The sequence below is a fragment of the Atta cephalotes genome (assembly GCF_000143395.1).
Source record: "Atta cephalotes unplaced genomic scaffold scaffold00042, whole genome shotgun sequence".
NCBI lineage: Eukaryota > Metazoa > Arthropoda > Insecta > Hymenoptera > Formicidae > Atta > Atta cephalotes.
Genome location: NW_012130106.1, coordinates 462744 through 475778, shown reverse-complemented (window position 1 = coordinate 475778; position 13035 = coordinate 462744). Strand labels below are relative to the sequence as shown.

Sequence of the window (13035 nt, the reverse complement as noted above, 5' to 3'; positions counted from 1 at the left end):
TCTCTCTCTCTCTCTCTCTCTCTCTCTCTCTCTCTCTCTCTCTCTCTCTCTCTCTTTCTCTCTCGCACGCATGCATACGCAAAAAGCACACTCATTCATTTTTTTTTCTTTACATTCTCTCCCTCTTTCTCTTCCTTTTTCATTCTGTGTATGTCCCACTCATTCTGTTTTTGCGCGATGAAAAGCTTCCGCCATTTAAAAAGCAGTCTTTCATAGCACTATGCGGAGCTCTGCCCCTTCCTGTGCCTTCTCGTTAACAATATAAAAAGTGTCTCGCCACGAACAAGATTTCACGTTATCAACTGACGACCTGTAGAGACATTCGCGTCTCGACGACATTCGTTAATCGATAGACATAGAACGCATGGTGAAGTTAGACAACACACATTAATTGTCTAATTACACCATAGTAAAATGTATTTCTCTGTATGTGTCGCGTGCGGCATCATGTCATATATTTATTTATTTACGAATACATAAATATATGTACAAATGTCTCACATAACTTAATTTCGCTCGGACCGTTAGAAATATTGTCGCGCTTACGTGTTGCAAGTCGCATATTACATGATGCTTTGCGTAAAAAGATGTAGCCTGCGAGTCGACGACAAGAGCGCTTTAGTCGCTTCGATGCGCGCGATGAGCAAAGATATGTCAACTTGACTAAGTTGAACGAAAAGAGACATTGTTAGAGTACATTACTATCGCAATATTTGCTTATTCTCGCTGTCATGTACACGTGCAAAATGCATGTACTTCGTTTTCGCCCAAACATATCGTCCTTAGTCACACGGTTAAAATGTCTGATCTTGATGTTCTTGTCATGTTATCAATTAAAATAATTTAATCTTTATCTTTTTGCTACAATTTCTAACGATACTCGATCCAATTGATAAAATCCCTGCGCGAATATTACGTATACTGATTGTGTGCACGTTTGTAAACTCCATTAGACCACATGAACGAACAAGTCGCGTATAATTGGAAATTTATTCTTTCTTCCTATTATTAATGTTGTTGGCCTGTTTAAGCCAGCTTAAATAGGCCTGGAATAATCCGACATTGATAAAATAGCGATTTAATGATTATATGAAGAATTCCCTTTCAAACCGAAGAGAAAGTGTCTTTGAGATTATACGAGAGACCATACTAATGCTTCTCGGAAACGAAACAGCGATTTATCAAAGAATGAGCAGGAAAGGGGAAAGGCAAGTGCTCCCTTTTAGCGCGCGTTGTCTCGCTAAGTTACAAAAAAATCTCGCACAAACCTTATGGAAATTGAATTTCGAATTGCCTGAAAATTGAATATGTTATAGATCTTGTCCTGATAAAAAGTCTCCACAGACACGACCCTCCTGTAATGAACCGTTTAATCTTTACGAGGTCATTTTTCAAAACAGGCTAATACTACAATATTTTATTTTCAACGAGTAAGATGCATTCCTACATTATTATTTGTTCTTTCTATGTATATTTTTAAAAAAATTATAAGGATAATATTGATTTAATGTTTCTTACAAAAAAAAGCTATAAGAATATCGAATCGATAACTTAATTTTTGAGATTAATTTAAGTCAACGCTGAGTTGTTTCTAGGGCGCAGAATTTTAGGCACGATTATGAGGCGCGCGTGAAGAACCGCTGCGTGCTTCGTTTATATTTATTGAGTAAACCATGCGCCAGTCGAAATGTTGCTATCTCATTTGAGCGTACATTCGGCTTGTACGCAGCGAATCTTTGTGCGCATCCCGAGATCGTGCTTGAACTTCTGTGACTAATACTTTTTACAACCATTATTTTCATAACTTGTACTATCAATTCTTATCAGTTAAATATTTCTTTCCTTTATTATTAAATTATAATAATAAAGGAATAATTTTTAATAAAAATTCATTTTCCTATTGAAATTCTTGTAATATAAAACTCAAAATCTCGATTTGTGTGAGAAACAATTAGTCGATATTATCTTTATAATTTTTTACTTAAAAATATACATAGAAAAATATACATAGAAAGTGCAAATGACAAAGGAATGCATTGTACTCGTTGAAAATAAGAAATTGTAATATTAGCCAGTTTCGAAAAAAAGTTTTCTCGTAGAGATCAAACATCCATTACAAGTCGTGTCTGATTTTTTATCAGAACATGATCTACAACATATCAAATTTCAAGCAATTCGATCGAAATTCAATTTCCATAAGGTTTATGTTCTTTCTTACAAAAATTGAAGACTTACATATCGCCCATATTGTTCGTCGATAAACGACAAATGTATTTCTCGTGATACGTACAGAGTGCGTGTGTCAAAAATGTAAAAAAAAAGTATTAGAAATCTGAAAATAATAATTAGAAAAGAAAAAGATTAGAAACTTGACAACTCATCTCGCGACATTATGCATCACGAAATTCCTCTGATACAATTAATCTATTGTTTGTAAAAATGCGACTCGTCCGTTAAATGTCTATCCACATTATTTCATTTCATGTCATTGTCATCATCGTCATGCTTTTGTTCGCATGAGCTGGCGGAAAGAATCCCAGCTGCTATAACTAGACAATTAATTAACATTAATAATTGAGGGGATGGGCGGAATAAAAGTCTAATTACAAAATCTTGATATTAAAAATTAAAATAACTTGCTACTTTTTTTATTATACATAAATGGATACAATATTAAATGAATTTATGTAGTGTCTTTAAGAAGTTACATGTTATAAATTTTCTCTATTACAATATTACATCAATATTACATGAAAAAACTAATTGCCAAAAAAAGGACCTAAATAGAATTGTGCCTTTATTCTGCCCATCCCCTCAATTATTTTCACTTAATTCTAAAATATTATGATATCGCGTTATATGTAAAGATGTCACCTCCATTATTTATGGAGCCAACCCATATAGCCAGCCCATCGTAAAATGTCCGCTTTTTACTAGAGCGTTGCTACACATTTCATTAAAACTACACCAGAACTTTTCACTAATTAGCAAACTTCGACAAGAAAATAATCACGATTTCGAGCCCTATACGAGCTTCCTTTTTTCGTTTGTCTTTCTTTCTTGTTTTTTTCTCAAAATCTCTTTATACGACACTCATATTTCGATTATCGGAGTATATCCTTCATTTAAGAAAAGTCTCTTAGAATAGGGTCTTTTTTGTACAGACCGATCTATCGATATTGCACGGGTTACTTTACAAAACAGTTGCACGGCAACAACCGGATTGGCTATGCGAGCTGATAATTCGTCAACACTGTTCTTACAACTACAATTTTTTCCACTCACAATTTTTTAGAAAAATCTATTAATTTTTTAGAAAAAAAGCACAAATCAAGTTCATACTATATTACGTTATTCTAAATCATCTTCCGTATAAAACACTCTTAATTATTAACTATTCGCCAAACATGGTAAAACTTTATTTTATTTTTAATATTTAAGATTCCTTGAAAATTAAGGTCTTTATGTATACATGTCAACACAAAACAAATACAGACTTATCGTAATGATTAATGCGATAAATTTATATTAAAAAAATTTATAATTAAAAAAAAAGAAAGAAAAATACATAGAACTATTAATACGATTTACCAGCATGCAATAATACATTGTGTACTCTTATTTTATGGAGGGGTTGGAGAAGGAGAATTCGCTCTGCGTTTCGGCCGCACCTTAGGCTGCATTACGCAATCCGCAAGACGAACAAGTGAAAAAACAGAGGAATTTCTTGACAAGCAGATTGACGAATGTTAATGTCCCCGGTGTGCTTCGTAACGGCAACTGGATGCATTGTTGGAACCTATTATCATACTCTTCAGCTTCTTCGTAATCATAATTGTAGTTATATGAAAGATTACGTAAATAATAATGAGGATAATGACGATGATGTTGACGTTGACAATGCTGTACTTGTTGTTGATAAAGATGTTGGATACGGTGTACACACTTCCTGATCTCCAAGGCGCTGGGTCCTGGCAGTGAAGGACGAGCGAATGTGCGCGCCAATGCTGTATATCCCGATACACGCGGAGATAAACGCGAGGATAATAATCTTGGGGCCAGATTTGGCCTCATTCGGGATCACCAGTTGGCCATGCCCGGTTTGTTTAGAGTCATAAAATAGATCTGGCACGAACTACCACCCTTTGCCGACGAGAAAAATACCTAACAGATAAAGCGATATAATGTTACAAATTATATATATATATATGAACAAAAAGACATAAACAGATGGATTCCATACATTAATTCGCGTTTCAATTAATTGTTAAGTGTTGTACATTTCAAGTTGCACACACACCTTATCATTACGTTCACAGAGGAACTTGAGTCGTTGAGCCTTCTTGTGCATAAAAACACCATCAAGATGACCACTCTCCACACTTCTAATTTCAATCGCCTTGTTGCCCCAACCCATAATTTGTCCCGTACCAATGTATGCGACGCTCGTAGGCATCTCACCCCATTGAAGAACCATTGTTTTTGATACTCTGCCATAAGTATTTACGTATACGCCCTCATTATCGTAGCAGAGTAGCAACTGCATACCATTACTGTTTGGCAACGCTACTATACAGTGCGGACAAATAGGACCCTGGGTCTGCGATTGAAAAGTAAATGATATTACACATTATCATCAAATTTTACAAAGAATAAAAATTTAAGTAGATGTACATGCTTCCAACTGTTTTTCGATTGAATTAAGAAACCTGATGACTCTGAATATCTGAAATTTTAAAAATAAGTCTACCATGCACACATGCACGCACACACATATATATACACAGGCACACAGCACACAAATACACAGTATTCCATTATTATTAAATCTAGTTTATTATTAATTATTTTTTATAACTACTGGATTTAATATTTTTATCGAAGGTAAATGTCGAAATAGATTTTAAATAATGCAAAGTACTTATGAATATTCTATTCGTGCATTATCGAGAAATTAAATTCGGATTTCTTGAACGACGAGATCAGCCAATAAATCGAATCGCGCACATTTACCAATATGAATAAACAGATCTGAGTTTTCTTACATGTTTTGGTAAATATATATCGTAAACTGTGGCGGAATCCAAATCGACAGCGTGAAATCCATCAGCGCTACCATAGATAACTTTCAATCTTGAACTCTCCTCAACTGTAAGGTCAACCAATAGAGGTCTGTGCGCGAGCTCGCCAAAAGACTTGAAGGCCATAAATTTGTGGTACGGTTTTGGCGCCCAGGCGTAAATCTCTATGGAATCTTTCAACGCGATCACGAGGAATTTTATTCTTTCATATTTCACTATTTTGAAGTGCACAGCGCCCTGCAGATCACCCACATTGATCCAACCGTTACGTCGTTCGACTTGCTATAAATATATAAAATAATATTCGATATTAAAAAACGGATACAAAAAACGGATAGAAAGGAAATTCCTTATTCAGTGCGTGCGTGCGTGCGTGCGTGCGTGCGTGCGTGCGTGCGTGCGCGCGCGCGCGTGTATGTGTAATGTGTGTACGTGTGCGCGCGCGCGCATATGTGCGTAAAATAAAAACTTACATCACTGTGACCATCTGTCCGTAGAATTTTGCTCTTCAACCAAGAGAGATAATAGACGCGTACTCTATTTTTCTTACCGCTGATCGTAACCAAGATATTTTGACCCTCGAGAACTTCCATTTGTTGAAAACGTCTTCTACTGATCAATTGGTATACCTTACCCTGTCCACTCCTGTCTAACAACATCAAGCCGTTCTCGGTTCCAATTAATAAATTTACACCTGTAAAGGTGTATTAAAAATTAATAGATTTACACCTAATAAGAATCGATTATAATCCGAGCATACAATCAATGCGTGATAAATGAAGATTCTGCATGAACTGTATACGCACCCCATAATGCGGCACAGAGGATCTCGCTATTGAAACGCTTCTTGTATTTGCGTATCTCAGGTGTATCCGATGCTAAATCGTGGCTAGTAGGAGTCACATTAACGTTTACATGGGACTCTCTTCTCGCTGGACCAGCTCCGAATCCAAAAGTCAAAAAAGATCGCTGCTTCTGTTGAAGTGCAAACGGAGGTGATTTCACCGCTTGTCGATACTGCAACAAAGATGACTTTGCCGTTTGATTAAACTCCAAGAGAAACGTGCCAAAATGCCAAGAAAAAATTACTTGCACGCAAAGAAATGCTGGAGTGATTAGGAAAATTTGTCATCGACCCAAATATCGCTATCACAATCAACAGAAAAGGTACAAATCACAGAAACGCGTAAAATTCCCTTTTTTTCTCTCTCATTTAAATAGTAAAAAATGCATGCAAAGGACTGAGAGAAAAAATGAAGAAAAAGAGAGAACAAATCAGCCGAGTCAAATATGCGATATATAGCATTCATACAAACAAATCATCTCGATTGCAAATTAAAGCATTTCTTCACAGAATAATATAAAAAAATAAAAAAGAATAGACATTCGCATGTAATCCGTGTAAATATGCGTATCGAAGAGATACGTTTAGTAAGAATTAAGCAGACTCGAAATTAGCCAACTCTGTGTTCAATGGCATCCGCAATTACACTATTAGTTTGTTATTACGTATGTCTTCGTGTAATTCTCGAATGACACTCAGTATATAGAATTAAATTCGCGTCGTGAGACAGTGTCATCTATCCAGGGCGTCATCATCGCGTTGTCTCACATAGGTGAGAAACAAAACCCAGAAAAAAGAAGAAGGAAGAGAGAGATGTGAGAACAAAAAGCAACGGTAGTCGCGGTAGAGTTATCGTTTTATTACCGTGGTGATATCAAGAATCACACACAGAAATAGATCCCATAAAAATCAACCAAAAAGAGAATAAGCTAAAAATGGCCTGAGCACACAAAATTGGCATTCATTCCCGCGGTATTTAATGAAAAAAGATCAACGTTCGAGAGCAAAATAACACGTGTCCTCTGATCCTTCCCCTCGCGCGAAAAAGCGAGGAGGAGGAGGAGGAAGAGGGAAGGATAGCAATCGAAATTTTTTTTTAATGGATAAATAGATACTTACATTGTAATTAGTATTGGGATTGGAATGGTCAGTAGAGGGCCCTGCCATTCGAGTTAGAGCTCCCGCGTGTCCCACAACACACAATATAATCCTGAATTAGTCACGCTGACAACCGTATAATTGACGCTTAATAGAGATTACACGTGAAACATGAGACATTGCGAATCCTATAACTATCCTACTGATCATAACTTAAAGCGTGACTATACAGCCATCTTTTTTATATATACAAGTCCAATTTCGATCTGTTATTAGAGTGATTACTGAAATTAAAAAAAAAAAACCCTTGAGAATTCTCAGATTTTTCAGGTATTTTTGTTCAAAATTCTAGGTAAGAAATTTTTAATGCAATTTTGAAATAAATTAGAGTGTAACGCAAATAAATTAAAAATTAATAAAAGATAGAAATTCTACGAGATTGTATCTATTATTTTCTACAATTAAAGCCGCGAAATTCATAAGATAATTTAGAGGTGTCCAAGACTGGGTACTTTTGGTTTGAAATTGAAATGTGTCGGTATTCATGTTTATTATCGTTCTTAATTCTCACTTGCTGTTTCATCGTTTTAGCGCACGACATTTATTTTCGTGCACGACCCATATTAATATAATGTATTATCAATATTATTAATTATATATTTCATTATATATTTTGTTATATTTTAGTAATTATATTATAGCTTCCAAATTTATACAAGTAGAACGGACTGAGTACTTCTGTACTATTTTGCAATTTTCGCAATAGTTAACAATATATTAATTATTAAAAATCATTCTAAATATTGATTTTCAATAATTTTTTACTCAAATACGACTTTACAGAAAAACAATAAGAAACAAAAATTGTTAATTTTCATCTCATAAATTTCTGAGAATTTTTTCAGAATTTTTTAATATCGTATTTTTTCATGTTGGTAAAAAGTTGCCAAAAAAATGCAATACTAAAAAGTTGATACAAGATTCTAAAAAAATTCTTAGAGTTTTGCGAGAAGAAAATAAACAATGTTTATGTCTTGTTTTTTTCTGCAAAGTATTTGAGTAAAAAATTATTGAAAACCAATATTTGGCAATTTTTAGTAACTAATATTTTGTTAATTATTGTGAAAATTGCAAAATGATAGAAAACTTTTCGACTCATGATCAGTATATTCGCTCTATCTATATACGAGCGCTTTGTCAAAATTTAGCGGACACCCTATATATACAAGGTGAGGCATTTTAATCGCTTCAGGTGAATATCTCAGAAACTAAGAGAGATACAAGAAAAAGTTTTATATAAAATTGTAAGTTTTCTTAGGGAAAAAGAAGGTGAAAATAACGGATTTTGGATAAGGTGCACTGCCAAGGTCAAGTCAACATAAATTTTTTTAACCTCTTATTTTTTGGAACCTCTTATTTTTGGAACCTCTTATTTTTTTATTGCATATTCTTATAGCACATCTCGAGAACTTTCTACAACACTATAATAAAATATTTTTTCATCAAGTATTTTTTAAGTTATAAGGCTTGAAAGTTACAGTATGTCACAGAAAGGTACAGTATATCGCCGGCATTAACATTACCCAAGGTGTACCATGTGGATGTTACTTAAGATTTAATCTTTTGTATGCATACTTGCGAACATGCGAGTATGGGGAAGGAGAAAGGGAGTCACACGTACTCTGTTCTTGTTTCTATTTAACTGGACTGATTATATTTTTGATAATCAATCAGATCTAGATTGACTGCATGCATTTTCTCGTGCTTAGCATTATCCAAGAACGACGTGGACGTGATAGAGCTTTCATCCTATTGGAGTGCTTGATTTACGTGAATCTCCTTGCTTCTCACGTTTGGGGTGCTTGATTTATGTGAGTTCTCTTATTTCTCACATGCGTACGTATGAGCGCACACGTGCAAATGTACTTCAGATTCACATTATATTATTTATAACAATTTTTCGAATGTGTCTCCAATTAGTTCTTAGTTCTAGAAGAATTAGCAATTCTTCTTAATATTAAACTTTGAACGTTTCCACTCATGATTTGAGTCTTCTTTAGCAATTTTTCTCCCATCACAACGGTTGGATTATTGCATTACAAAATAATATCTTCATTTTTTAAAAATTATTATTCAACTGACGATCGAAATAACAAGACAATTTTGTTCTCTCTTTTAATATTTTTAGTATTTTAAAATTTTGATAATTTTTAACTTATTAACAATGCACAAAATGTTGCGTACGACATATTTATTGTTCAGCATTGGAAAGTCAACTTGAATGTGAACTTGAGTTCTCATTGCCACTCAGCTTTCTAACTTTGTGAGTATGTGACTTATCTCATAATAGTTAACGGTTCAACTTTTTGAGAGGAAAAATGTTGGAGATATTATTTTGTGGTAATCCAATCGTTGTTGTTGTATTAAGAGAAAAGATTGCTGATAAAGACTCGAACGAATGAAAACATTCAAGGTCAAGATTTGATGATATTGATAACCAGCATTGACTCCTATCGCCTGTACTTTATTATTATATTTCTAAATTGTTCAATTAAAGGAGTCTATGAAAAACTTACTAATTTTGTTAGCTTGTAATTTCTCATTGCTTCAATTGGAATATTTCGATATTCTGCTCTTGTGCGATGTTTTAGGTCTTCAGACGTCAGGATTATTTTTTCATAAACAATATTTTTTATATAGCTCCACAGAAAAAAGTCAGGGGATGTTAAGTCAGGTGATCTAGGAGGCCAAGCCACGAAACCATTTCGTCTATTCCAATGTCTTGCACATCTATCATTTAAAAAAATTGGTTATGATGCGCACGTTGTATGGATCCGCACCATCTTGCTGTACAACATTTAAAAGATTTTAGTCGTCAGTCGGACACCTTGAATAATGTTAGTGCCGGCGGTACTATAATTTACAAGTCTTATAACTCGAAAAGTACTTAATGAAAATGAACTTAATTATAGTGTTTTGGAAAGCTCTCTCAGAATGATCTAAAAATGTGCAATAGAAAGGGAGTTTCGTTTAAGAAATTGAAGATAACGTGACTTCAAGTAACTATTCAAGGTCAAACTAAAGACATCATCTTATGCCCCTTCAAAGCTATATGACCTTTGTCTAAAACATTTTTTCTAAGATCAAAAAATAAAAGTTAATTGGGGTGGGACATTAAAATGGAATCAAATGGTTCAAAATTGTATGTATGTCCTGAAAAATATATGACCTTCCGGACATCGTTTCCATCCACAGCTTCACTACATCCATCAGATGGACAAATACACTTCTTTTGTAATAGTTTCCCCTTTTTTAAAAAAATGTTGTGATATGACATCACTGGACTCAATACCTAGCACGTGAACATTAGCCGGAACATTGTCTGGCAACAACAGGGATATTCTCGGGGTTGGCGAGTCATCGATCATTCCTTCGCTTGATTTTGGCATCAACAGTAAAAATTTTTTCATCAGAAAAGAATCTGATTCATCCTGTTGCTTCGTTTTTCAAAGAACACAATAGCAGATTGCAGCGAGCAACTCGGTTTGTCTTGGCAGCCTCAGAGAGTTTGTCGTATCTTTAATATGTATGATTTGTCCTCCTCGGAAATTCGACGCATTGTTGACTCGCTAATAATCGATGCTAATTTTCGCAATGATTGTCCGAAATCAGCGCTTGAGCCCTTTCAACGACTGCGAGGGTCCTCGCGATGCGTTCTTTAGAGTGACTCTTCCTCGCTGGCATACTGGAACCTTCGTTGAACTGTTCTAAAGCTATATATTTTACCATAACATCATCAACGTTGATCTCGGGTATCCAAAGAACCGAATTATTTCCGTTACTGAGCGCTTAGTGCGAAGGCCTTCGATAATCGCGTTTCTTCAATTATATGCACTTGGTTTCAACATCGTAGCCATTTTGAGAATATGACTGTTTACTAGAAGCATCAGGCTTTCCCGGACGCCAACAACCTCTGGCGGAGACACAATATAGCGGAAAATTTAAATTGAAATTTGTCCGGATTTTGATGATGCATCCTGGAAATAAAGGTCACCTCTACTTTTTAAATTTAATTATATAATTTTTTTACATGATATGATTCCTTTAATTCTGCATATAAAAGTATATAAAAGGCATGAAGATCAAATCAAAGTCAACTTCTTTTTTTTTTTATGGAATTATATGAATTTTTTTACATAATATGATTTTTCTAATTATTCTTGATATAGAAATATTAAGATAAAAATATTGAAAAATCAATAGTTTTAACGAAATATTTTATACTTTATTCCAGCCATATTGACATAAAATATTAAATAACTCGTAAACTATTAATTTTTTTGATAATCATACCTTAATACTTTTGAACAGAATAAGATGAATCAATTGGTGTAAAAAAAACACATAATTGCTTTAAAAAAATATGTGCAAAATGGATAATTTTTTAAATAAGCAACTACATTTCTTTCCACCAACTGATTCGTCTCATTATTCTCTTCATAAAAGTATTAAGGTACGATTATCAAAAAATTAATATTTTACGAATTAGTAATAAATATTTAGGAAATGTGTGTAAAAATTGGTTTATACATAGACCAAATCATCTGGAGGTCTTAAGACCGAGCGTGGCGCACTAGATAAAGCAATGAAGTACGAACGGTAATAGACATATCGATTTTAAGCCGACATTTCAATTTTAAGCCAAAAGTACCCGGTCTTGGACAGATCTAGAATAATTTAAGAAAGACTGACTACAATAGGTATAATATTAGTAAGTTATTCTATTCTGTTGAGCATCTACTATGACCCTGATTTTTTTAAATAAAAGGTTGTTAGACACACACACACAAGAATGTATGTAAATATACGGATGTGTATATCATACTTATTGGTAATTGATTGTCAACATCTTGTATTAAAAACAAATGATTAATGAAATATTGTTTTAAGAAACAGACAGAATTTGGAAATAAAATTTCTCAAAATTTTCCCGATAAAATTCCGATGAAAATCATTGATTTATAAAATATAAAAAATATTTCCTGAAAATTCCAGGTTTTCTAGGATTTTCTAAATAGTAAACACTCTGATTATGTTCATAATTTTTTCACGTTTCTTCTTGCACGTGAATGAGAGGTCAGTACAAGCGCTCTTGCATAAAACATATTTTGAATACTCTGCAATATATAATCGATTTCCGAAAACTCTCTCAAAATCAAGAAGAAACAGAGAAGAACTATGCAATTCGCAAGGAATTGTTTCGTTTCTGTGAAACCATGAAAGAAATACAAAGAATATGGTTAAAGGAAAGAGAGACGCTATAATTTTTTATAGTAATAAATTGATTGCACGAATTGTTCATTCGCAAAAATTTCTTTGATATTGCCCCCGATCTGAATTTGATCGGAAATTCGAGTAAAGAGATAGAAGTGATCCGAAGAAGAGTGATATTTCGCGACCGTTACTAGACTTGTAACTCTCTCCCCCCCCCCTCCTCTCTCCCTCCCTCTCCTCTCTCTCACTCTCCCCCTCTTTCTCTCTTTTTAAATTCTTTCATTAAAGTACAAAAAATACGACTTCAAATCAAATTGAAATTGATTTTTCTCTAAAAGTTAATGCTAAAAGTTGAACTCGGAACTTTTCCAGTTTTTGCTTGCAGCATCATACAATGAACGCAAAGTATTTTTTTACACGATTTTCATAGACAAAAATTTTGTTTTGGTACACATAAAAAAAAACAGAGAAAGAATAAATACCGCCAAGATCTATTTACCAATTGCTAAAGTTCATAACAAAAAGTGAAAATACAACCTAATGGAACGAAACAACAAGATTGATACGTATAGTCAACAAAATGCACTTTTTGACTATCACTGACAATTAACAAGACATTGACACAAAGCATAAGCCGTCCCCTATGCAACCCTCAAATTTAAAGACGCGCGTGCGCGCGCGCGCGCGCGTGTGTGTGTGTGTGTGTGTGTGTGTGTGTGTGTGTGTGTGTGTGTGTGT

General features: G+C 34.1%; 1 protein-coding gene across 1 annotated transcript in view; it reads right to left on the bottom strand.

Annotated features, from left to right (window-relative positions):
• Positions 1 to 4080: 4080 nt before the first annotated feature.
• The window catches only part of LOC105622241 (serine/threonine-protein kinase mig-15), a 92115-nt gene continuing 83160 nt past the window's right edge, over positions 4081 to 13035 (bottom strand). The window contains exons 17-21 of the mRNA XM_012203662.1: positions 5888 to 6098; positions 5555 to 5775; positions 5046 to 5363; positions 4301 to 4600; positions 4081 to 4164 (exon numbers count right to left, since the gene is read on the bottom strand). Of these exons, the coding sequence (XP_012059052.1) occupies positions 4081 to 4164; positions 4301 to 4600; positions 5046 to 5363; positions 5555 to 5775; positions 5888 to 6098 (1134 nt within the window). The remainder of the gene's footprint in view (positions 4165 to 4300; positions 4601 to 5045; positions 5364 to 5554; positions 5776 to 5887; positions 6099 to 13035) is intronic.